The sequence below is a fragment of the Coregonus lavaretus genome, assembly GCF_964263955.1.
Source record: "Coregonus lavaretus genome assembly, chromosome: 12".
NCBI classification, from domain to species: Eukaryota; Metazoa; Chordata; class Actinopteri; order Salmoniformes; family Salmonidae; genus Coregonus; species Coregonus lavaretus.
Genome location: NC_139999.1, coordinates 41,506,820 through 41,534,257, shown reverse-complemented (window position 1 = coordinate 41,534,257; position 27,438 = coordinate 41,506,820). Strand labels below are relative to the sequence as shown.

The window sequence follows — 27,438 nt, the reverse complement described above, 5'->3', positions numbered from 1 at the left end:
ACATGAAAACTGATGCGATTTATCAGAAAATAGACATTAATAACAGTATTTTCTATGTTCCGGTAATAGTGCAAGAAACTGTAGAACTTCAAGCTCTGATAGACCCACTGTCTATGACCTGCACGTTAAGTGAGTCAGCTGAAGACACACTTCTGAGATGTAATGTGATAAAACCAGAGTCTAGAAAGCCAACTCAAGTAGTTTTTGTAGGCTGTGGGGGCAACCACAGCCTAAGTATGAACACGACTTGAACATTTATCTGCAAGATGGCAGTGTCTGTTTTAGTTGTACCTGTTTTAGTGCTTAGGATCCCGTTCAATCGCTTTAAGAACAGATCAGAGTTCTCCTCCAGTCCCTCTGTTGTCCAGGGCCTGTATTTGTCAAACGTCTCTAGGTGCTGATCTAGGATCAGGTCCTTCTTATCCATAACAATCTTCATTCATTATGATCTATAAGGCAAAACCGCTCTCTGATCAGCACTCCTACTCTGAGTCGCTCAATATATATATATATATATATATATATATATATATATATATATATATATATATATATATATATATATATATATATATATATAGACCCTGGTCATGCTTCTACAAGCTAAGCGTATAAAACAATGGCCACCTTAGGTTTACACAATGTCCTACTAATTTAGAACCCAGACAGAAGTCTATAGTTAGTGGTGTAATTCACTTAGCCAGAGAGGAAAAATGACTGTAATGAACAAAGGAAGGAATCAAAGAGGTAAAAGGGACGAAGCTGCAGGAAGCAGTCATCCACTAAATCCCAGCGTCTTACTAACAACACTGCCATCTGTGTCGATAAATATACACAGTACCTGATAAAGCTACAGATGACATCTGCAATAGCTACTTTAGTCAATCCCATTCTGCAGTCAGGCACTCAAGTACTGTACATTAGGGATTAACATGGGTAACCAGGATCCCGGGAACACTTCACATTTCCCCCTCAAAAATGTAATGAAAAAAACAGATTAGCACAAAAAAAATAGCACATTATCCAAACAGGTTGGCACATGGAAGCCTTTAGCCGAGTGTTAGGGCGGCAGGTAGCTTAGTGCCAGTAACCGAAAGGTCGCTGGTTCTAATCCCCGAGCCGACTAGGTGGAAAAATCTGTCGATGTGCCCTTGAGCAAGGCACTTAACCCTAATTGCTCCTGTAAGTCGCTCTGACTAAAATGTAAATGTAAATGTGTTTACTTCACACAAAGTCGCCAGAAATTCAAAGTGCACCCCTACAGCAGGGTTCCCCAACTGGCGGCCCATGGGCAGAATTTGGCCGTTGGGTGATTTTATTTGTTTTCTGAGCAAAGAAAATTATATATATACACTGAACAAAAGTATAAACGCAACATGTAAATAGTTGGTCCCATGTTTCACGAGCTGAAATAAAAGATCTCATACATTTTCCTTACGCACAAAAAGCTTATTTATCTCAAATGTTGTTCACACATTTGTTTATATCCCTGTTAGTGAGCCTTTCTCCTTTGCAAAGATAATCCATCCACCTGACAGGTGTGGCATATCAAGAAGCTGATTAAACAGCATGATCATTACACAGGTGCACCTTGTGCTGGGGACAATAAAAGGCCCCTCTAAAATGTGCACATTTGTCACACAACACAATGCCACAGATGTGTCAAATTTTGAGGGAGCGTGCAATTGGCATGCTGACTGCAGGAATGTCCACCAGAGCTGTTGCTAGAGAATTTAATGTTAATTTCTCTACCATAAGCTGCCTCCAACGTCATTTTAGAGAATTTGTCAGTATGTCGAAACGGCCTCACAACTGCAGACCACGTGTAACCACGCCAACCCAGGACCTCCACATCCGGCTGATGGAGAACACGCTTTGAAGGAAAAATACTGGAGTTTTGGTACAGGTACAGCCAACTAGCAAAAATAATATTGCAATATTCAAAACAATATGATATTTAGTTAAAAATAATACCCCGATATGTAACTATCGTTTTTTCCCCATCACTACTTCCTATCCTTTAAATGGGCACTTCCGATTTTTGCGGTATTTCCCGGGACTCTCGCGAAAAATATGAATTATCCCAGTATTGAAACTTGGTAGATTTTCAGGAAAATATGAATCCCTACTGTACATAAGCAGGTGTGGATGCAATATAGATTAGGGTATGAAGGTGACTCATACAATGATCAACTGGGATTAAAAGAGTTTCACATTTTGCAGGTGTTGTAAGCCATAGCCTAGTTTTTGTCAAGTGTAAATAAACTGTAATGATCCATAAAGAGAGTTAGCCGACTCTTATGCTAGGATTATGCAGCCCTTATGCCATGCCACCTTAAACCAAATGATCATCCACATTTGTTATGATGAAGACATCTCTGTTATCATTATGCTCCTCCTTAGGCCTCTAACCACAATAATAAGAAATGTTATTTAATGTACCACCCTGCAGTCACCTCTGGGACAGAGGCTATGTACTCATTACAAAGTAAGTCATTATCATTAGGAGCTCTCTCTCTCTCTCTCTCTCTCCCTCTCTCTCTCTCCACACACAGCGCAGACTTTGGGCTGGCAATCACAGGGTTACCACCCCACTGGACCATCATCATCATCATCACCGTGGGCTGGCAATCTGAGCCGCATTCTCCTTGTGTGCTACTAGCCTATAAGCTGGTCTGGACATTACTGGATGCTCGGCTGGGCAGCACTGGCCCAGAATATCCATCCCAATATGTCCTTGTTGCAACACTGCAATCAATTAATTAGCCACCACAAAAACTCCTCACCACAACATTAGCTCAGCGTCCTGACACACAAATCCCTCATTTATTTACATCCCCTAATATATTTACTCCATCCAGAGAGAGAGAGGAGACAGACTGTCAGAGGCAGGGAGGCAGAGACAGAAGATGATTTGGAGACTCGATTGTGCACACAAATTGGTTCCTGCCAGGGTGATACATCATGGAGAATTAAGAGGTCTCCGTCTTCACCTCACACACACACACACCAAAACCTGGGCGGTCGACTGCCATATTGGCACGGTGGAACAAATTTGTTATAATTAGTGTTCACTTCCAGCGAGCGCCCCAAAGTTTATTCTACAGGAAATGAGTGCAGATAGGTAGAAGGTACATACAGCCAGGAGTTGGTTGACACTCCACGTCATCAGCGACAGACACAGACACACACACACACACTAGGCTTGGGTGGTATACCGTATACTGGGGTATTTGGAAAAAGCCACAGGATGGCCACAAGTTTTTTTAAACAATTGAATAGCAACTTTTTAAGCAAATACCTGCAGTCAACTTGTGCAATACATTAGGAGATAAAGATTGTGTTCTTGATTTCACCTGTCACATAACTTTTCATTATGAAGCTTACCGGTAGTCCCCAGTCACGTGGTGTTTGTTTACAAGCACACAACGATGAGAGACAGGAGCCTTGTGAGTCACTCACTGTTGTGCAACGTGTGCCAGGTGATCTAATTACAGTATGGAATAAACAACTGAATGTTTGCCAGCTAGACATCTTATAACTATTAAGTTAACTGTTTAAAATGTGCTAAATGGTCTGCAGTTGTGCATTTGGTTTCTTAATTTAGTAGCTAATTAGCTATCTAGCTAAGTGGTCAGCTTCCTCCAAAATCAAGCATTCACTTCGCAACAGCAGAGAATCCCCTCCTGGAGCAAGAGCCTTGCTGGCTAATATTTGTTTTGTGCGTGCATCAAACTGACAGTAGCATTTATGAGTTACTTGTATAGTTTAGGTCACACACTGTATATAATGTTTGCAATGCGCTCATTAGGATTTAGTTAGCATTCTCTATGGGATTTTATATGTACTTGTAAGCATTGCTAACCTTCAGATTACAGAGTATAAGTGGAATTTGAAAACAGCGCCGGTATTACCGAATATCCCAGTATGGCACAAGGTCGGTATGAAGGTATGAAAATCTGGATACAGCCCAAGCCTAACACACATACACAGGAGGGTTATAAGCAATGGGTGTTAAACTGCCATCATCGCAGGGAACCATGTGTGTATATGTGCATCCATGTGTCTGAGCCACAGTGTGATTGTAAATACACATTGGAGCACGGCTGCCACAGCAGCCTCAGCCTCATACAGGTGAATACGTCTCTCCACTCTCCAGGGAGCTGAGAATTACCTCAGTCCCCTACCCTGACAGAGTACCCTTTCTGACTGGGCTGTCAGGCCTAATGCATGGCAACACTGTTAGGATCCTGAGGCTACCAACCAACCTACCTACCTACCTACCTACCGTACCAAACCACCAACGTCCTCATAGACCAGAGATGGGACAGAAGAGGTGATGCAATATCGATTTAAAACACTTACTGCACATAAGACTACTATCTGATAAATACCGACAGGTCTGAAATCCCGTCATCAACACTGGACTATTATGTAGCCATTGCCATCAACAAAGACATAGTATGTAACAGTAGCGTAGCCAAACATTCATTGGTGAGTGGGCCTGCTGAAATGTAGGTGGGCCAGCTAACTTCCTGCAATTCCATGGGGCAAAGAGAACATTTTGGAGTTTTATAGCCAATTTCCTGCAATTCCACACATTTTGCTATGAGGCTGAGAGAACATTTAGCATTTTAAAGCTAATTAAGCTAAAATATACACTGAATGTACAAAACATTAGGCAGACCTGCTCTTTCCATGACAGACTGACCAGGTGAATCCAGTTGAAAGCTATGGTCCCTTATTGATGTCACCTGTTAAATCCACTTCAATCAATGTAAGCCTTGAGACAATTGATACATGGATTGTGTTGTGTGCTATTCAGAGGGTGAATGGGCAAGACAACATATTTAAGTGCCTTTGAACAGGGTATGGTATTAGGTGCCAGGTGCACCAGTTTGAGTGTGTGAAGAACTGGGGTTTTCCACGCTCAACAGTTTCCCGTGTGTATCAACAATGGTCCACCACCCAAAGGACATCCAACCAACTTGACACAACTGTGAGAAGGATTGGAGTCAACATGGGCCAAAATCCCTGTGGAAGGCTTTCGACACCTTGCAGAGTCCATGCCCCGACGAATTGAGGCTGTTCTGATGGCAAAAGGATGTGCAACTCAATATTAGGAAGGTGTTGCTAATGTTTTGTACAGTCAGTGTAGGTGTGTTGACTATGATAAAGGCACTGGATTATGAGCTGTCTTGTTTGATATATTAACAAATGAAGTAGGCGGTGGCATGGTGCATATAGCCATAGAAGCACAGTGATATATATATATATATATATATGCCTCAATGCGGTCATATTCATGGTTTTTGGGGGTGTGGCTTTCAATTAATTATTTTTGTCCACCCATGAGAGTGAATGTCATTCCAGTGCACTGCTTGCTATGAATTCTATCTGATAGTGTTTAGGTAAAAAGACAAATAATGTACCGTTTGGAACACTGACAAGTAGAGAGCATAAGAAAATTCTGACTGAGTGGGCCTGGCTCCCTAGTGGGATGGCCCACCTGTGCCTACACAGCTGGTATGTAAAGTGGATGGGATAATACAATACTGGCCTCCTCTTCTCCCATGGCTTAACCGTTCAATAAGTCAAGATGGCACCGATGGAGAAGGGCACCATCTTACGAGTTCCAACTCAACTTTGCAAAATTGTGACTTTTATTGTGTTTATCTTTCCTTTTTTTGTACAGAAAGTTCATACTATTATCACATATGACCGCCAAGCACTTCTGGACATCAGATCGACAGTTACTAACCTCGATTTCGACTTCAAATAAGACTTCAACTCCGAATCAGCTGCTCCACTGTTCATACCAGACTCTATTCCTTTGTTCCATGGGCTACCAAAACGCTGCAGGCGTAGATGCGGGAGACGAGGTGGAGTCCTGGTGGAATTGATGCGAAGAGAAAACCGAACAGCGCTCCCCTCCGTTCTATTGGCAAATGTCCAGTCACTCGAGAATAAGATGGATGAGCTTCGTTCGAGTCTCCTATCAGAGAGACTTGAAAAGCTGCAATATTATATGTTTTACTGAAACGTGGATGGATGATGGCACTATGTACGTCGTAATTGGTGGATTCTCCATGCAGCGTCAAGGTCAAACAGCGGCTTCCCAGACCCACTCCAATTCGCATACCGCCCTAACAGATCCACAGATGACGCAATCTCAATTGCACTTCACACTCCCCTCTACCACCTGGACAAGAGGGTAAATAACTACATGAGAATGCTGTTCATAGACTACAGCTCAGCATTCAACACCATAGTCCCCTCCAAGCTCATCACCAAGCTAGGGACCCTGGGACTGAACCCTTCCATCTGCAACTGGATCCTGGACTTCCTGATGGGCCGGCCCCAGGTGGTAAGGGTAGGCAAGAACACCTCCACCACGCAGACCCTAAGCACGGGGGCCCCTCAGGGGTGTGTGCTTAGTCCCCTCCTGTACTCCCTGTTCACCCACGACCGCATGGCCACGCACGACTCCAACACCCACAAGTTTGCTGACGACACGATGGTGGTAGGCCTGATCACTGACGGTGATGAGTCAGCCTACAGGGAGGAGGTCAGAGATTTAGCAGTTTGGTGCCAGGACAACAACCTCTTCCTCAACGTCAATAAAACCAAGGAGCTGATCGTGGACTACAGGAGAAAGAGGGGAGAGTACGCCCTCATCAATATCGACGGGGCTGTTGTGGAGTGGGTCGAGAGCCTCAAGTTCCTTGGTGTCCGCATCACTAAGGACCTAACATGGTCCACACACACCCGTACCGTCGTGAAAATGGCATGGCAGTGCCTCTTCCCCCTCAGGAGGCTGAAATAATTTGACATGGGCCCTCAGACCCTCAAAAAGCTATACAGCTGCACCATCGAGAGCATCTTGACTGACTGCATCACCACTTGGTATGGCAAATTCACCGCCCTTGATTGCAAAGCGCTACACAGAGGGTGGTGCGGACAGCCCAGTACATCACTGGGGCCGAGCTCCCTGCCATCCAGGACCTCTATATCAGGCGGTGTCAGAGGAAGGCCCGAAAAATTGCCAAAGACTCCAGAAACCCAAGCCATAGACTGTTCACTCTGCTACCGTCCTTCAAACATTACCGGAGCATCGGCTCTCGGACCAACAGGCTCCGAGACAGCTTCTACCCCCAAGCCATAAGACTGCTAAATAGCCAGACTGCTAAACAGTCAATGAATGGCACCCAAACTATCTGCACTGACTCTATCTTGCACTGACCCTACGCACACTCACTAGACTACATATACAAACCATATACACACACACACACACTACATTGACACTCCCACACACACACACACTCACATACACTACATACACAGACCGACACAACACAAACACACATTCATACACATTAAAACACACGCACACACACACTTTTACACTCATCATTTAATGCTGCTACTCTGTTCTTTATTTTACACTTATTATTATCTATCCTGATGCATAGTCACTTTACCTTGCCTTCATGTATATATCTACCTTAAATACTTCGTACCTCTGCACATTGATCTGGTACTGGTACTCCCTGTATATAGCTCCATTCTTGAGTATTTTATTTGATCCCTCTTATGTTACTATTTTATTTTTAAACTCTGCATTGTTAGGAAAGGCTTGTAAGCAAGCATTTCATGGTAAATTCTACACCAGTTGTATTCGCACTGGTGACACCTTCCATAGAGCACAATGACAAAGTCAAGGTTGTATAGTATTTTGAATGGAACATCCCTTTAACTAGCCTGGTGAGTCCTTATATAGAGCATAATGCCTAGTTTTAGGGTCAATCAGTGGTAACAGTGTTTAAACAGAGCAGGTAGTCCTCCTCTCCTCTCTACTCTCTGTTCTGTTCAGCCACGGCTTGATTTGCCTTGGCTCAGTGACCACCGCAGAACCACCAGCAAGAAAGAGAGAGGGGGGAGGAGGAGAGATAAAGGGGAAGGAAGAGCGGAGAGAGGGGGGGATAAAGGAAAGAGCAAGTGAGTGAGTGAGTAAGAGAGCCAACACACACATAGGAATGTAATGATGTATGACCTCTGTGCAGTGTTGCATTCTGGGACAAAACTAGCTTCCTGAAGGTAGTCTGGTCTGTAGAGACATTCTGAATGTTCTCATCCTCAACAACATGTAATGTCTGCTTTAATCATGGCTAGCATACACAGGGGTAAACAAGAGTTAAACACAGAGAAACAGACAGTACTCCCTCTGCCTGAGGATTGGGGTGGTAGGTAAGTACTTGGACGCTAGCCATAAGAATAGGCAGCTCTATTAGTACTTCATTACCCTTGTGAAAGGTGAGGTAAGGGGTTGCTAACTGTGAGGCACCATCCCTCGCTGGGTCTCCTAGGAGTAGAAGATGAGAACTCTACTCCTCTCTAAGATTATGGTAGCGGAGGAGCGTAGTGCCCCACCGTACCTCTCTCTCTCCAGAGGTGAGTTGAGGCAGTCCCGGAGAGAGCAGAGCAGAGCGACTCCTCTCCCCTCTCCTCTTTTCAACTCTCCTCCAGTCTTTCACTTCTAGAAGCACAGTTCCTTTCATGGGGTAGGCATGTCAACATCACCCCGTTCTCCCTTTCCCCTGCTCTCTCCCTCCCCCTCCACCCTCGGCAGTGGGGCACGGAGCTGTTAGCGACACCCCCCCCCCCCCCCCTCCCCCTCTCCCCACCTTCCCCCTGACTTGGAGTCACCCAATTAGAGGCAGCTGTAGACAGCAGGGAGCCCAATGCTAAGCCAGGCTACACTCAGCCCTATGGAGTGGAGGTGAAGCCCTGTGGAGGGAGGAGAGGAGGCCCTTAGAGGCCTGCCTAGCTGATCCACAGCCTGGGAGAGTATCCTTCAGCCCCACCCTCAGGCCCAGCACACCAAGCTAACCAACCATCTCTCCATCACCATGACGATGCAGTGCAAACACTGACTGGAGACAGTACATCGGAGTGGATCCATCACGCTCCACTGATCGTGACAGACTGACTGACTGCACTGCATGCTGGATGTGTGTTCAAGTGGAACTCAAGCGTTCTACAGTCGAATTCAGCACAAACTTGAATGAGTGTTAGGCGAATGAGTCATTCTGTTCACATACTTACACAAAGGCTAATGTAGCTAGCTTTTATCAGAATACAATGCCTGGATGCAGAAATTGAAAATGTGCCCAACAATGTATCTTTGGAACAGATATAATGTCTACTTGAATATGATTTTAATCTCGAATTCAACTCGTTTCATTCAACTGCAGGGCAATATAAAAGCTCAAAATAAACAGTAATAACTAGACACTCACCGCCAGAGTAAAACGAGAAGAAACAAAGGGAGATAGAAGAGGAGGATAATGAAAAAGCTGCAGAAAGAGAAAAAAAGAAGAAGAGATTAACGATGCAGAACTATGTTCCTGAGGGGTCTCATGGGGTTAGATATCATAACTCTTATGAAAAATGCCTACTGGCCCATACACACCCGCCTTGAATAACCTTTATTAACATTCCAGGGTGTGGGTTTCTGTGTACCTTATTTAGTGGTTCATAAGTAAAGTATATACACTGCAGGAGAGCGAGACGGTGCCCACACAGTATTTTTCCCCACTTCTGTAATGCTAATGTGAAAGGTTTAGGCTAGATTAACAAATAGGTTAGGTTAACCTTCTCTTAAAGACATGCTCCGGAACTTTGGCGACTACTAAGTATTTTTTAAACCTCCCGCTTTGGGCTGGATGTGTCAATGTGTAGTTCATAAATGCATAATACAATTGAAGTCGGAAGTTTACATACACCAGTTTTTCACAATTCCTGACATTTAATCCTAGTAAACATTCCCTGTCTTAGGTCAGTTAGGATCACCACTTTATTTTAAGATTGTGAAATGTCAAATAATAGTAGAGCGAATGATTTATTTCAACTCTTATTTATTTCATCACATTCCCAGTGGGTCAGAAGTTTACATACACTCAATTAGTATTTGGTAGCATTGCCTATAAATTGTTTAACTTGGGTCAAACGTGTCGGGTAGCCTTCCACAAGCTTCCCACAATAAGTTGGGTGAATTTTGGCCCATTCCTCCTGACAGAGCTGGTGTAACTGAGTCAGGTTTGGAGGCCTCCTTGCTCACACACTATTTTTCAGTTCTGCCCACATATTTTCTATAGGATTGAGGTCAGGGCTTTGTGATGGCCACTCCAGTACCTTGACTTTGTCCTTAAGCCATTTTGCCACAACTTTGGAAGTATGCTTGGGGTCTATGTTTATTTGGAAGACCCATTCGCGACCAAGCTTTAACTTCCTGACTGATGTCTTGAGATGTTGCTTCAATATATCCACATAATTTTCCTTCCTCATGATGCCATCTATTTTGTGAAGTGCACCAGTCCCTCCTGCAGCAAAGCACCCCCACAGCATGATGCTGCCACCCCCGTGCTTCACGGTTGGGATGGTGTTCTTCGGCTTGCAAGTAGCCCCCTTTTCCTCCAAACATAACGATGGTCATTATGGCCAAACAGTTCTATTTTTGTTTCATCAGACCAGAGGACATTTCTCCAAAAAGTATGATCTTTGTCCCCATGTGCAGTTGCAAACCGTAGTCTGGCTTTTTTATGGCGGTTTTGGAACAGTGGCTTCTTCATTGCTGAGCAGCCTTTCAGGTTATGTCGATATAGGACTCGTTTTACTGTGGATATAGATACTTTTGTACCTGTTTCCTCCAGCATCTTCACAAGGTCCTTTGCTGTTGTTCTGGGATTGATTTGCACTTTTCGCACCAAAGTTAATTTATCTCTAGGAGACAGAACACGTCTCCTTCCTGAGCGGTATGACGGCTGCATGGTCCCATGGTGTTTATACTTGCGTACTATTGTTTGTACAGATGAACGTGGTACCTTCAGGCGTTTGGAAATTGCTCCCAAGGATGAACCAGAGTTGTGGAGGTATTGGCTGATTTATTTTGATTTTCCCATGATGTCAAGCAAAGAGGCACTGCGTTTGAATGTAGGCCTTGAAATACATCCACAGGTACACCTCCAATTGACTCATTTGCCTATCAGAAGCTTCTAAAGCCATGACATAATTTTCTGGAATTTTCCAAGCTGTTTAAAGGCACAGTCAACTTAGTGTATGTAAACTTCTGACCCACTGGAATTGTGATACAGTGAATTATAAGTGAAATAATCTGTCTGTAAACAATTGTTGGAAAAATTACTTGTGTCATGCACAAAGTAGATGTCCTAACTGACTTGCCAAAACTATAGTTTGTTAACAATACATTTGTGGAGTGGTTGAAAAACGAGCTTTAATGACTCCAACCTAAGTGTATGTAAACTTCCGACTTCAACTGTATATGAGCAGAATGAATGTCTTACCTCAATTTGCCACGAAATTCCTAGTTCTCCAGGACTGGGCCTCAATTTCAGTGACAGCTAGCAAGATGCACACACAGCAAAGCGAGAGAGAGCAATGACGTGATGCACATATCTGCACATGTGACGTAGTACACATGAGCGCTACTTTCAGAACTACTGGCTAAAAAGTATACAAAAGTACTGGAGAATATTTTTAATGTTGTAAAGTGTAGATTAGAATATTAAAATCTGTACTGCATTTTCTATCCTGTCATTTGCACCTGCAACGTTGTGACTTCCTACATCTGCATTAGGCAGTCTCCCAGGCAGAGAAAAAGTCCATATAAAATGTGAAATACAGACTTCTGATTGATGCAGTGAATTACTTACACAACAGAAGAGAGGTTTATTGAAAGTTTAAAAGCTAAAAAGCAATAGAACCTGAGACACAGACTGGTAAATAATATAAAAGCCTGTCTCCTGGGAACTGAGTGGAATATAGAGGAGGCTCAGACGCACACTGTTGACTCTGGTGGCAGGCGATATAAATCACAACATATGCCAGACGTTATACCATCCAACCCTGCCTCTCAACCTCCACCATTCTTTCTGTTTCTACTCTTTTCTTGTCTCCTCTCTTTCCCAACATACCTATATGCCATCCAGTATACCATCTAAACATCCAACTCTGCCTCTCAACCTCAAATTCTCCAGCTTTCTCCTCCTTTCTCTCTTTCACAACACATGATATCCAGTATACCATCCAGCCTCTCAACCTCTCATAGTATATTCTCTCTTCCCTGAAATACATACATAAACAATTTTCCATCCTAAACATTTGGAATAAGCAAAGGCTTTCATTTCCGGTCAAACAGATGGAAAGGGGCCCTAGAAAAAGTATTGGTATAAGAAATACGTCAAAACACAATAATGTTGAAGGCCCCTGCCAACGAATATCAACACATATTTAGTTTTGGATAAATTATTTGCCTTCTGTAAGTTAAGAAACATTGCATTATGCTTTTTAATTCTGCTTCCAAAAACCCACATACTGCATCTTTAAGATATTTTCTAATTTCTCTCCCTCATGAGTTTACAAGTAAAGGTAGACCTACCAATTAGTTAGTGTTTTTACTGATACCAAGTTTGTTTATGAATTATTAAGTGATTCAAACTCGTAATTCTGTTGCAAATCCGTAACAGATTTTCCGGAAAATCAGTTACGGAATTACGGCAATTGAATTGGCTATAATGGAAAATCATAGTACTCACAAACCACAGTTGGGTCACCTGCTAGTGTCCTCCCTTCCACGGGCATACTGTTATGTTCAGCTCATAACAGTTTTCTTTCTCTTTCTGTCATCTGGTGGTCAAAACAAGACTGTGAAAACAGTCTGGACAACCCCTTCCTCCCTCTCACTCTCCCTCTCTCTCTCCTTAATGTCACCTCTCCCGGCCCTTACTGACACCCAACACCTACCCTCTTTCCATTTACTGTAACAAACATCCTCACCCACTGAGCACCGACCGAACCGGACGTTCATGGACATTGAAAAGTAGCTGAAAGTTGGTAGGTCAATCCTTGTCGGACAAAATCTGAACCAATCATTGATGTCTATATTTCACAAGTTTGGACAGTACAGTAGAGTACAGTAAAGAAAAGTACTGTACAGTAGAGTTCAGTTTAATGTACATTTGACTGTACTCTACTGTACTGAACATAGATACTTTCCTGTACTGCACTGAACTCTGCTGTGCTCTGCTGTGATGTCCAAACTTGTGAAACATAGAGGTCTATGATTGGTTCAGATTTGGTCTGGTCCGGACCAACCAAATGTGGTCTTGTTTGGGGGCGGAACTCATTAGAATAATAGCAAGTGTGTAGAATAATACCCAATTCAGGATACATCACCATGAAGAGAATGATATTCCGGGACCACCCATACACAAAAAAATGTATGCACGCATGACTGTAAGTCGCTTTGGATAAAAGCGTCTGCTAAATGGCATATTATTATTATTATTATTATATTCATATCCATAAAATACATTTTTATACATTACAGATCAGGGACCCATGATGTAATTCCGTTACTGTAATTCTATTACCGGATGTAAATGCACTTCACTTACTGTAGTTCAACAACCAAATTAGTTTGTTTCTAAGTCAAGCTGTCATGTCATAGTTGACACTTAATTCTTTCTGCAAACATCATTGAATCTTAATTGAGAGCAGATATTTAGCAGAGTTTTTGGAAAACATGGTCACATAAAGAACTGAGGGAGATTTTACAGAAATTCTGTTACCAAATTTTGCATCTGCAGTTTGTCCAGTACATGTGTTTTTGTAAAATGTTCAGTGGAAATTGTTAAAATTAGACCTTATGCATAGAGTTGTATGGTTTGTTAAACGTTTAAATCAATGGTTTCAGCGTATTTCTGTTATCATGGAATTGCCCTTCTCTAAAGCAACACCGGGCAACATTACTGTTCTGTGTTCCCTGTCTTCAATGGCTCTAATTACCTCAGTCACAATGAGCCAGCTGCCTCACCCTTAACCCTGCTGTCATTTACTCACAGTGCTTCTGACTACATATTCCCCCTAACAATACCAAGCACACAGAGGCTAAGGAGCTTTAGCTGTCTGAATCCCTATAGCTCAGTGTCAACACAGGTTCAGTGTCAAAGCACGAAGACAGGTTTGAATAGACAACATGATACATTAAATGCTCAGAGAGCATAAGGAGAGGCCTCCCCTACAGGCTGCAGAGGTTAGGGTTTGCTATGTGCAAAGTGCTATGAATACAAAGGCAATTACAGTTACAGTAAAACTACCTTGACCATATTCTGAACTGCAACTTATCCAATAGCTTTATTTGAGTGTTTAGGCATATTGCACAATGAATGTCAGAACAGTGTACTAGTGTTGTCACAATACCAGTATCGCAATACTAGGAAGTAAGAAAACATGTAGCGGATAAAATGTCTTAAGGAAAACAGTCCTAACGTTGGAAGAAACTGCCTTGTGTTGTCACCCAGAGTCACTTTTGCAAGCTATAGCACACAATAGTTTACAAAATTAGGTCTTAAAGGACCATAGAGTTTAGTCTGCTTTGTGTTTTCTTTCTTGCCAAGGCAAATCTGGATTCGTACAGCAGTAAATGTTCTGGGTAGTTGGTATTATAGTTGCAACCAGTTGGTCTCCTTTCCCTCTCCTCTCCAAGGAGGTACATCATCAAAGAGAAAGAAAAGTGTACAAATACTAACTTCATCCTACTTTATGCTCCAGGGGAAACCACATTGGGAATATAACCGTTAAATCAGTTTATTCAGATATCTCTTTCCATTAAGGTAAAATGGAATGTGAAAGAGGTTAACAGTTTTTGAATGATCCTTTCCTTTAAAAATGTTTGTAAATATGAGTTGTTATTACAGGACTGCAGGCGGTGCTCAAATTAGTAGGAGGGAGATAGTGAGAGTGAATTTTCAAGGATAATATACAATTCAGGGGCAGAATATAAATAATTTCCATCTCACTTCAGCCTTGTCCTACTCATACGGCCGATAGCACTCTGTTCATGTCCTCATCTAATGGAAAATTGGCTCAGTTAGTAGATATGAATAGGACCAGGGACACAACTAGCTTTCAAATTAAAATTCAAGCTGCCGATTTTGAGGATCACAGTGGGGTAAGCTGGCTAGCAGCACAATGTTTTAAATAAATAAATACATATACACTACCTGTCAAAAGTGTGGACACACCTACTCATTCAAGGGTTTTTATTTATGTTTTACATTGTAGAATAATAGTAAAGACATCCAAACTATGAAATAACACATATGGAATCATATAGTAACCCAAAAAGTGTTTAACAAATCAAAATGTATTTTATATTTGAGATTCTTCAAATAGAAACCCTTTGCCTTGATGACAGCGTTGCACACTATTGGCATTATCTCAACCAACTTCATGAGGTAGTCACCTGGAATACATTTCAATTAACAGGAGTGCCTTCTTAAAAGTTCATTTGTGGAATGTCTTTCCTCCTTAACGCGTTTGAGCCAATTATTTGTGTTGTGACAAGGTAGGGGGGGTATACAGAGGATAGCCCTATTTGGTAAAAGACCAAGTCCATATTATGGCAAGAACAACTCAAATAAGCAAAAAGAAACGACAGTCCATCATTACTTTAAGACATGAATGTCAGTCAATACGGAACATTTCAAGAACTTTGAAAGTTTCTTCAAGTGCAGTCGCAAAAACCATTAAGCAATATGATGAAAGAATGCTTCACAGAGTTCAAGTAACAGACACATCTCAACATCAACTGTTCAGAAGAGACTGTGTGAATCAGGCCTTCATTGTCAAATTGCTGCAAAGAAACCACTACTAAAGGACACCAATAAAAAGAAGAGACTTCCTTGGGCCAAGAAACACGAGCAATGGACATTAGACCAGTGGAAATGTGTCCTTTGGTCTGGAGTCCAAATTTGAGATCTTTGGTTCCAACCGCCGTGTCTTTGTGAGAAGCGGTGTGGGTGAACGGATGATCTCGGCATGTGTATTTACCACCGTAAAGAATGGATGAGGAGGTGTATTGTGTGGGGGTGCTTTGCTGGAGACACTGTCTGTGATTTATTTAGAATTCAAGGCACACTTAACCAGCATGGCTACCACAGCATTCTACAGCTAAATGCCATCCCATTTGGTTTGGGCTTAGTGGGACTGTCATTTGATTTCCAACAGGACAATGACCCAACACACCTCCAGGCTGTGTAAGGGCTATTTTACCAAGAAGGAGAGTGATGTAGTGCTGCATCAGATGACCTGGCCTCCACAATCCCCCGACCTCAACCCAATTTAGATGTTTTGGGATGAGTCAGACGGCAAAGTGAAGAAAAAGCAGCCAACAAGTGCTCAGCATACGTGGCAACTCCTTCAAGACTGATGGAAAAGCATTCCAGGTGAAGCTGATTGAGGGAATGCCAAGAATGTGCAAAGCTGTCATCAAGGCAAAGGGTGGCTATTTGAAGAATCTCAAATATAACATATATTTTGATTTGTTTAACACTTTTTTGGTTACCACATGATTCCATATGTGTTATTTCATAGTTTTGATGTCTTCACTATTATTCTACAATATAGAAAATAGTAAAAATTAAGAAAAACCCTTGAATGAGTAGGTGTGTCCAAACTTTTGACTGGTACTATATACAAACTATATATACAAAAGTATGTGGATACTCCTTCAAATTAGTGGATTCTGACATTTCAGCCACACCCGTTGCTGACAGGTGTATAAAAATCGAGCACAAAGCCATGCAATCTCCATAGACAAACATTGGCAGTAGAATGACCTTACTGAAGAGCTCAGTGACTTTCAAAGTGGCACCGTCATAGTATGCTACCTTTCCAACAAGTCAGTTCATCAAATGTCTGCCCTGCTAGTTGCCCCGGTCAACTGTAAGTGCTGTTATTGTGAAGTGAAATGTCTAGGAGCTACAACGGCTCAGCCGCGAAGTGGAAGGTGACACAAGCTCACAGAACGGGACCGGCAAGTGCTGAAGCGCGTAGCGCGTCAAAATCATAATTCCTCGGTTGAAACACTCACTACCGAGTTCCAAACTGCCTATGGAAGCAAAGTCAGCACGACAACTGTTCGTCGTGAGCTTCATTAAATGGTTTTTCATGGCCGAGCAGCCGCACACAAGCCTAAGATCACCATGCGCAATTCCAAGCATTGGCTGGAGTGGTGTAAAGCTCGCCGCCATTGTTCTCTTGAGTGATGAATCACACTTCACAATCAGGCAGTACAATGGACTAATCTGGTTTTGGCGGATGCCAGGAGAACACTACATTGCCCCAATGCTTAGTATCAACTGTAAAGTTTGGTGGAGGAGGAATAATGGTCTGGGGCTGTTTTTCATGGTTCGGGCTAGGCCCCTTAGTTCCAGTGAAGGGAAATCTTAACACTACAGCATACAATGACATTCTAGATTATTCTGTGCTTCCGAGTTTGTGGCAACAGTTTGGGGAAGACCCTTTCCTGTTGCAGCATGACAATGCCCCCGTGCAAAAAGCGAGGCCAATACAGGAATGGTTTGTCGAGATCGGTTTTGGAAGAACTTGACTGGCCTGCACAGAGTCCTGATCTCAACCCCATTGGGATGAATTGGAACGCCGACTGCGATCAGTGTCCTATCTCCCTAATATATACAGTGAGGGAAAAAAGTATTTGATCCCCTGCTGATTTTGTACGTTTGCCCACTGACAAAGAAATGATCAGTCTATAATTTTAATGGTAGGTTTATTAGAACAGTGAGAGACAGAATAACAACAAAAAAATCCAGAAAAACGCATGTAAAAAATGTTATAAATTGATTTGCATTTTAATGAGGAAAATAAGTATTTGACCCACTCTCAATCAGAAAGATTTCTGGCTCCCAGGTGTCTTTTATACAGGTAATGAGCTGAGATTAGGAGCACACTCTTAAAGGGAGTGCTCCTAATCTCAGCTTGTTACCTGTATAAAAGACACCTGTCCACAGAAGCAATCAATCAATCAGATTCCAAACTCTCCACCATGGCCAAGACCAAAGAGCTCTCCAAGGATGTCAGGGACAAGATTGTAGACCTACACAAGGCTGGAATGGGCTACAAGACCATCGCCAAGCAGCTTGGTGAGAAGGTGACAACAGTTGGTGCGATTATTCGCAAATGGAAGAAACACAAAAGAACTGTCAATCTCCCTCGGCCTGGGGCTCCATGCAAGATCTCACCTCATGGAGTTGCAATGATCATGAGAACGGTGAGGAATCAGCCCAGAACTACACGGGAGGATCTTGTCAATGATCTCAAGGCAGCTGGGACCATAGTCACCAAGAAAACAATTGGTAACACACTACGCCGTGAAGGACTGAAATCCTGCAGCGCCCGCAAGGTCCCCCTGCTCAAGAAAGCACATATACATGCCCGTCTGAAGTTTGCCAATGAACATCTGAATGATTCAGAGGAGAACTGGGTGAAAGTGTTGTGGTCAGATGAGACCAAAATGGAGCTCTTTGGCATCAACTCAACTCGCCTTGTTTGGAGGAGGAGGAATGCTGCCTATGACCCAAAGAACACCATCCCCACCGTCAAACATGGAGGTGGAAACATTATGCTTTGGGGGTGTTTTTCTGCTAAGGGGACAGGACAACTTCACCGCATCAAAGGGACGATGGACAGGGCCATGTTTCGTCAAATCTTGGGTGAGAACCTCCTTCCCTCAGCCAGGGCATTGAAAATGGGTCGTGGATGGGTATTCCTGCATGACAATGACCCAAAACACACGGCCAAGGCAACAAAGGAGTGGCTCAAGAAGAAGCACATTAAGGTCCTGGGAGTGGCATAGCCAGTCTCCAGACCTTAATCCCATAGAAAATCTGTGGAGGGAGCTGAAGGTTCAAGTTGCCAAACGTCAGCCTCGAAACCTTAATGACTTGGAGAAGATCTGCAAAGAGGAGTGGGACAAAATCCCTCCTGAGATGTGTGCAAACCTGGTGGCCAACTACAAGAAACGTCTGACCTCTGTGATTGCCAACAAGGGTTTTGCCACCAAGTACTAAGTCATGTTTTGCAGAGGGGTCAAATACCTATTTCCCTCATTAAAATGCAAATCAATTCATAACATTTTTGACATGCGTTTTTCTGGATTTTTTGTTGTTGTTATTATGTCTCTCATTTTTCAAATAAACCTACCATTAAAAGTATAGACTGATCATTTCTTTGTCAGTGGGCAAACGTACAAAATCAGCAGGGGATCAAATACTTTTTTTCCTCACTGTATATATAAACTCAACAAAAAAAAAAAGTCCTCTCACTGTCAACTGCGATTATTTTCAGCAAACTTAACATGTGTAAATATTTGTATGAACATAACAAGATTCAACAACTGAGACATAAATTGAACAAGTTCCACAGACATGTGACTAACAGAAATTGAATAATTTGTCCCTGAACAAAGGGGGTAACAAAAGTAACAATCAGTATCTGGTGTGGCCACCAGCTGCATTAAGCACTGCAGTGCATCTCCTCTTCATGGACTGCACCAGATTTGCCAGTTCTTGCTGTGAGATGTTACCCCACTCATCCACCAAGGCACCTGCAAGTTCCCTGACATTTCTGTGGGGAATGGCCATAGCCCTCACCCTCCGATCCAACAGGTCCCAGACGTGCTCAATGGGATTGAGATCCGGGCTCTTCGCTGGCCATGGCAGAACACTGACATTCCTGTCTTGCAGGAAATCACGCACAGAACGAGCAGTATGGCTGGTGGCATTGTCATGCTGGAGGGTCATGTCAGGTTGAGCCTGCAGGCAGGGTACCACGTGAGGGAGGAGGATTTCTTCCCTGTATGCCTGCAATGGCAACAAGCTCAGTCCGATGATGCTGTGACACACCGCCCCAGACCATGACGGACCCTCCACCTCCAAATCGATCCCGCTCCACAGTACAGGCCTCGGTGTAACGCTCATTCCTTCGACGATAAACGCGAATCCGACCATCCCCCCTGGTGAGACAAAACCGCGACTCGTCTGTGAAGAGCACTTTTTGCCGGTCCTGTCTGGTCCAGTGACGGTGGGTTTGTGCCTATAAGCGACGTTGTTGCCGGTGATGTCTGGTGAGGACCTGCCTTACAACAGGCCTACAAGCCCTCAGTCCAGCCTCTATCCGCATATTACGGACAGTCTGAGCATGTTCATTAATTGGTTCATTGAAAAAGCATGGGAAACAGTGTTTAAACCCTTTACAATGAAGATCTGTGAAGTTATTTGGATTTTTACAAATTATCTTTGAAAGATAGGGTCCTGAAAAAGGGATGTTTCTTTATTTGCTGAGTTTATATAGAGTACCAGTCAAAGGTTTGGACACACCTACTCATTATTTGTACTATTTTCTACATTGTAGAATAATAGTGAAGACATCAAAACTATGAAATAACACATACGGAATTATGTAGTAGCCAAAATAAAGTGTTAAACAAATTATTTTATACATTTGATATTCTTCAAAGTAGCCACCCTTAGCCTTGATGACAGCTTTGCACTCACTTGGCTTTCTCTCAACTAGCTTCATGAGGAATGCTTTTCAAACACTCTTGATGTAGTTCCCACATATGCTGAGCACTTGTTGGCTGCTTTTCCTTCACTCTGCCGTCCAACTCATCCCAAATCATCTCAATTGTGTTGAGGACAGGTGATTGTGGAGGCCAGGTCATCTAATGCAGCACTCCATCATTCTCCTTCTTGGTCAAATAGCCCTTACACAGCCTGGAGGTGAGTTTTGGGTCATTGTCCTGTTGAAAAACAAATGATAGTCCCACTAAGCGCAAACCAGATGGGATGGCGTATCGCTGCAGAATGCTGTGGTAGCCATGCAGGTTAAGTGTGCCTTGAATTCTAAATAAATAACAGACAGTGTCACCAGCAAAGCACCATCACACCTCCTCCTCCATGCTTCACGGTGGGAACCACACATGCAGAGATCATCCGTTCACCTACTCTGCGTCTCACAAAGACACGGCTGTTGGAACCAAAAATCGCAAATTTGGACTCATCAGACCAAAGGACAGATTTCCACCGGTCTAATGTCCATTGCTCGTGTTTCTTGGCCCAACCAAGTATTTTCTTCTTATTGGTGTCCTTTAGTAGTGGTTTCTTTGCAGCAATTTGAACATGAAGGCCTGATTCACACAGTCTCCTCTCCACAGTTAATGTTGAGATATGTCTGTTACTTGAACTCTGTGAAGCATTTATTTGGGCTGCAATTTCTTTGGCTGGTAACTCTAATGAACTTATCCTCTGCAGCAGAGGTAACTCTGGGTCTTCCTTTCTTGTGGCGGTCCTCATGAGAGCCAGTTTCATCATAACGCTTGATGGTTTTTGCGACTGCACTTGAAGAAACTTTCAAAGTTCTTGAAATGTTCCGTATAGACTGACCTTCATGTCTTAAAGTAATGTCTTTGCTTATTTGAGCTGTTCTTGCCATAATATGGACTTGGTATTTTACCAAATAGGGCTATCCTCTGTATACCTGCCCTACCTTGTCACAACACAACTATTTGGCTCAAACACATTAAGAAGGAAAGAAATTCCACAAATTAACTTTTAAGAAGGCACACCTGTTAATTGAAATGCATTCCAGGTGACTACCTCATGAAGCTGGTTGAGCGAATGCCAAGAGTGTGCAAAGCTGTCATCAAGGCAAAGGGTTTCTATTTGAATAATCTTTTGACTGGTACTGTATATTCAGTGAATCAATTACACACAAACACTATTTGAGCTTACACATGCACACACACACACAGCACACCCACAACATGGCATGTCGTAAATAATCAAAGGCACAAAGTAAATGTATGCATGATGAATCATCTAGTAAATCTGAAACAATATTGAAGGCTGCCCAGCAACATGCAACTCATCATCAGACCTTGTGTGAGAGTGACAGTTTTCTGGGCTCAACTGTACTGTAAAATGTGCCAATTTAGGTAAACAGTGCCCTAAAGATAATTTTACCATAATATGAAATGTCTGGGATGTTTTTTGTATAACATGGTATTAAGGATCCACATCCATTTAGGACATTGATTATTCCTGGGATACAGTTTCTTCCAGCCAGTGCATCCCTCCAGGACTATCAGTTTAAGTAGCGATTATAAGGTGCATGGAGAGCACACAAGCAAAACAGAAATTATATAAATATATCTGTTTAAAGATAATTCTCTGCCACGGGCCCAGTGCTTGAGGAACAGAGTGATAAATATGGATCTCTGTAGCTGAATGGTGCTCACAGTGACGACACAAGTCCCTACTCTAGCACAGAATCATCCATAATACACATCCACAACTACTCCCTGTAGCTACCAGTCAGAGAGAGATAGGGAGAGAGGAGAGAGGGAGAGAGGGAGAGAGGAAATAGAAAGGGAAGGAGTTGGATTAAGAGCAAAAACTCAGAGTTGGAGGACAGCAGAAATAGGGAAGGAGCTGGAGAGAAAGGAGGAGAGTTGGGACACAGAGAGAATAAATCAAAGAGAAGGAAGAGAAAGAGAGCGTTACAGTTAAGTAATATGTCTCTACAGCCACAGTCCAGTTAGGTTTGACCTCTTTAATGAGATTGATCAGTGATCAGTGTAGAGCATAGAGTTAGAACCTTAGAGAGGATTTAGGGTTAGAATTTGTGGCAGTAGCGGTCAGCCATCTTGCCTTGGGACATAGTTGTATCTCTATGAAGTAGAAGAGGACTCACCAGAATAAGCCCAGTAGGAGTTTCCTCCTGTCGCCCTCCTCTCCCTCACCCCGCCCCCCATGCTCCCATGATGCTCCTCTCCTACTGACCCCGACTGGCCACCCTGTAGAGCTAAGGAACAGAGAAGTTAGAGGTTAGACAGAATGTTTAGCATAAATACCTAAAACACTACATTTATATATAATTTACAAAAATATAAAACGCAACATGTAAAGCGTTGGTCCCATGTTTCATGAGATGAAATAAAAGACCCCAGAAATGTTCCATAGACACAATAAATGTTTCTCAGATTTTGTGCACAAATTTGTTTACATTTACATCCCTGTTAGTGAGCATTCCTCCTTTGCCAAGATAATCCATCCACCTGACAGGTGTGTCATATCAAGAAGCTGATTAAACAGCATGATCATTACACAGGTGCACATTGTGCTGGGGACAACAAAAGGCCACTCTAAAATGTGCAGTTTTGTCACACAACACAATGCCACCGATGTCTCAACTTGAGGGAGCGTGCAAAAAGCATGCTGACTGCAGGAATGTCCACCTGAGCTGTTGCCAGAGAATGTTAATTTCTCTACCATAAGCTGCCTCCAACATTGTTTTAGAGAATTTGGCAGAGCGTCCAAGCGGCCATACAATAGCAGACCATGTGTAACCACACCATCTCAGGACCTCCATATCCAGCTTCTTCACCTGCGGGATTGTCTGAGACAAGCCACCCGGACAGCTATGAAACTGTGGGTTTGCAAAACTGAAGAATTTCTACACAAACTGTCCGAAACCGTCTCAGGGAAGCTCATCTGCGTGATTGTTGTCCTCACCAGGGTCTTGACATGACTGCAGCTCGGCGTCGTAACCGATTTCAGTCGGCAAATTATTACCGTCGATGGCCCCTGGCACGCTGGAGAAGTGTGCTTTTCACGGATGAATCCTGGTTTCAACTGTACCGGGCAGATGGCACAGAGCTTGTATGGCGCCATTTGGGCGAGTGGTTTCTTGATGTCAACGGTGTGAACAGAGTGCCCCTTAGTGGCGGTGGGGTTATGGTATGGGCAGGCATAAGCTTTGGACAACGAACACAATTGCATTTTATGGATAGCAACTTGAATGCTCAGAGATACCTTGATAATATCCTGAGGCCCATTGTCGTGCTATCATCCGCTGACATCACCTCATGTTTCAGCATGATAATGCACGGCCCCATGTTGCAAGGATCTGTACACAATTCAGAAAATGTCCCAGTTCTTCCATGGCCTGCATACTCACAAGACATGTCACCTATTGAGCCTGTTTGGGATGCAAATATCCAGCAACTTCGCACAGCCATTGAAGGAAGAGTGGGACAACATTCCAAAGGCCACAATCAACAGCCTGATCAACTCTATGCGAAGAAGATGTGTCGCACTGCATGAGGCAAATGGTTTTCTGATCCAAGCACCTACCTTTTTTTTTAAAGGTATCTGTGACTAAGAGATGCATATTTGTATTCCCAGTCATGTGAAATCCAAACAGTGTCTTGTGAAAGTATTCACCCCCCTTTGCATTTTTCCTAGTTTGTAGCCTTACAACCTGGAATTAAAATTGATTTTTGGGGGTTTGTATCATTTGAATTACACAACATGCCTACCACTTTGAAGATCCAAAATATATTTTCTTGTGAAATAAACAAGAAATAAGACAAAAAAACAGAGAACTTGAGCGTGCATAACTATTCACCCCCCCCAAAGTCAATACTTTGTAGAGCCACCATTTGCAGCAACTACAGCTGCAAGTCTCTTGGGGTATGTCTCTATATGCTTGGCACATCTACCCACTGGGATTTTTGCCCATTCTTCAAGGCAAAACTGCTCCAGCTCCTTCAAGTTGGATGGGTTCCGATGGTGTACAGCAATCTTTAAGTCATACCACAGATTCTCAATTGGATTGAGGTCTGGTCTTTGACTAGGCCATTCCAAGACATTTAAATGTATCCCCTTAAACCCCTTGAGTGTTGCTTTAGCAGTATGCTTAGGGTCATTGTCCTGCTGGAAGGTGAACCTCCGTCCTAGTTTCAAATCTCTGGAAGACTGAAACAGGTTTCCCTCAAGTTTTTCCCTGTATTTAGCGCCATTCATCATTTCTTCAATTCTGACCAGTTTCCCAGTCCCTGCCAATGAAAAACATCCCCACAGCATGATGCTGCCACCACCATGGTTCACTGTGGGGATGGTGTTCTCGGGGTGATGAGAGGTGTTGGGTTTGCGCCAGACATAGCGTTTTCCTTGATGGCCAAAAAGCTCAATTTTAGTCTCATCTACCAGAGTACCTTCTTCCATATGTTTGGGGAGTCTCCCACATACCTTTTGGCGAACACCAAATGTGTTTGCTTATTTTTTTCTTTAAGCAATGGCTTTTTTCTGGCCACTCTTCTGTAAAGCCCAGCTCTGTGGAGTGTACGTCTTAAAGTGGTCCTATGGACAGATACTCTAATCTCCGCTGTGGAGCTTTACAGCTCCTTCAGGGTTATCTTTGGTCTCTTTGTTGCCTCTCTGATGAATGCCCTCCTTGCCTGGTCCGTGAGTTTTGGTGGGCGGCCCTCTCTTGGCAGGTTTGTTGTGGTGCCATATTCTTTCAATTTTTTAATAATGGTGCTCCGTGGGATGTTCCAAGTTTATGATATTTTTTTATAACCCAACCCTGATCTGTACTTCTTCACAACTTTGTCCCTGACCTGTTTGGAGAGCTCCTTGGTCTTCATGGTGCCGCTTGCTTGGTGGTGCCCCTTGCTTAGTGGTGTTGCAGACCTGTTGGGGCCTTTCAGAACAGGTGTATATATACTGAGATCATGTGACAGATCATGTGACACTTAGATTGCACACAGGTGGACTTTATTTAACTAATTATGTGACTTCTGAAGGTAATGGGTTGCACCAGATCTTATTTAGGGGCTCCATAGCAAAGGGGGTGAATACGTATGCACGCACCACTTTTCCGTAATTATTTTTTTTTTTTAAACAAGTTATTTTTTGCATTTCACTTCACCAATTTTGACTATTTTGTATATGTCCATTACATGAAATCCAAATAAAAATCCATTTAAATTACAGGTTGTAATGCAACAAAATAGGAAAAACACCAAGGGGGATGAATAATTTTGCAATGCACTGTTGATTAGGGTCTAATTTATTTATTTCAACTAACTGATTTCCTTATATGAGTTGTAACTCAGTAAAATGTTTGAAATTGTTGCATGTTGCGATTATATTTTTGTTCAGTGTAAATATACACTGAGGGCACAAAACATTATGAACACATGCTCCTTCCATGATATAGACTGACCAGGTGAATCCAGGAGAAAGCTATGATCCCTTATTGATGTCACTTGTTAAATCCACTTCAATCAGTGTAGATGAAGGAGGGGAGGAGACAGGTTAAATAATGGTTTTTAAGCCTTGAGACAATTGAGACATGGATTGTGTACGTGTGCCATTCAGAGGGTGAATGGGCAAGACAAAAAATGTACGTGCCTTTGAACGGGGAATGATAGTAGGTGCCAGGCGCACTAGTCTGTGTCAAGAACTGCAACGCTTCTGGGTTTTTCATGCTCAACAGTTTCTCATGTGTATCAAGAACAACAAATTGAGGCTGTTCAGAGGGGAGGGGGGGGTTCAACTCAATATTCAAAAGTTATTCTTAATGTTTTTTACACTCAGTGTAGGTGGACAATTACATTGACTTCCAAGAAATATGGCAATGTATTATCTAATATTTTATGTATATAGATTGAATGAACTTGAAGAAAGACATACTGTAGTTTCTAACAGCAATGCAAAGTAATAAAATACTAAAGAAAGTGTTCCAGGTCTTTGTATGTTTAACTCTAGGGATAGATGTTGCTGTCTCAGACTCAAGCAGGTAAATTCAGCCAAACTGCTGAGTAGGACCTAGAACAGTCTGGGAACACATAGAAAGAGATGAAGAGAATGAATAAAGAAAGGAACGATTATGTGCACCTCTAACACCACAACTTTTAAGAGTGGAGATTTAGATGGGTCTGGGTGGGATAACTACTGAGAGATCAAAGGCTTTGAGGAGGTTTGTGGTGCAACAGAACACTGGTAGGATAGTGTACTTCTTGTATATCATCCAGTGACACAAAGATTAATCAAACAAACTGAAAACAATAGAACACTATGAAAAATCTGGGAAACCAGGCCTGGTATTCATAGCTGACTTTGAAAAGGATTTTGATAAAGTACGAATGGAATTTATACAGTTGAAGTCCGACGTTTACATACACTTAGGTTGGAGTCATTAAAACTCGTTTATCAACCACTCCACAAATTTCTTGTTAACAAACTATAGTTTTGGCAAGTCGGTTAGGACATCTACTTTGTGCATGACACAAGTAATTTTTCCAACAATTGTTTACAGACAGATTATTTCACTTATAATTCACTGTATCACAATTCCAGTGGGTCAGAAGTTTACATACACTAAGTTGACTGTGCCTTTAAACAGCTTGGAAAATTCCAGAAAATTATGTCATGGCTTTAGAAGCTTCTGATAGGCGAATTTACATCATTTGAGTCAATTGGAGGTGTACCTGTGGATGTATTTCAAGGCCTACCTTCAAACTCAGTGCCTCTTTGCTTAACATCATGGGAAAATCAAAAGAAATCAGCCAAGACCTCAGAAAAACAATTGTAGACCTCCACAAGTCTGGTTCATCCTTGGGAGCAATTTCCAAACGCCTGAAGATACCACGTTCATCTGTACAAACAATAGTACGCAAGTATAAACACCATGGGACCACGCAGCCGT

At 42.7% G+C, this 27,438-nt stretch overlaps 1 protein-coding gene across 1 annotated transcript in view; it reads right to left on the bottom strand.

Annotated features, from left to right (window-relative positions):
* LOC311138839 (receptor-type tyrosine-protein phosphatase gamma-like) overlaps nucleotides 1–23,615 on the bottom strand; it is a gene marked incomplete at its 5' end in the record, with an annotated part of 204,313 nt that extends 180,698 nt beyond the window's left edge. The window contains 2 exons of the mRNA XM_084173644.1: nucleotides 22,636–22,738; nucleotides 23,583–23,615. Of these exons, the coding sequence (XP_084029770.1) occupies nucleotides 22,636–22,738; nucleotides 23,583–23,615 (136 nt within the window). The remainder of the gene's footprint in view (nucleotides 1–22,635; nucleotides 22,739–23,582) is intronic.
* Between the last annotated feature and the right edge of the window lie 3,823 nt (nucleotides 23,616–27,438).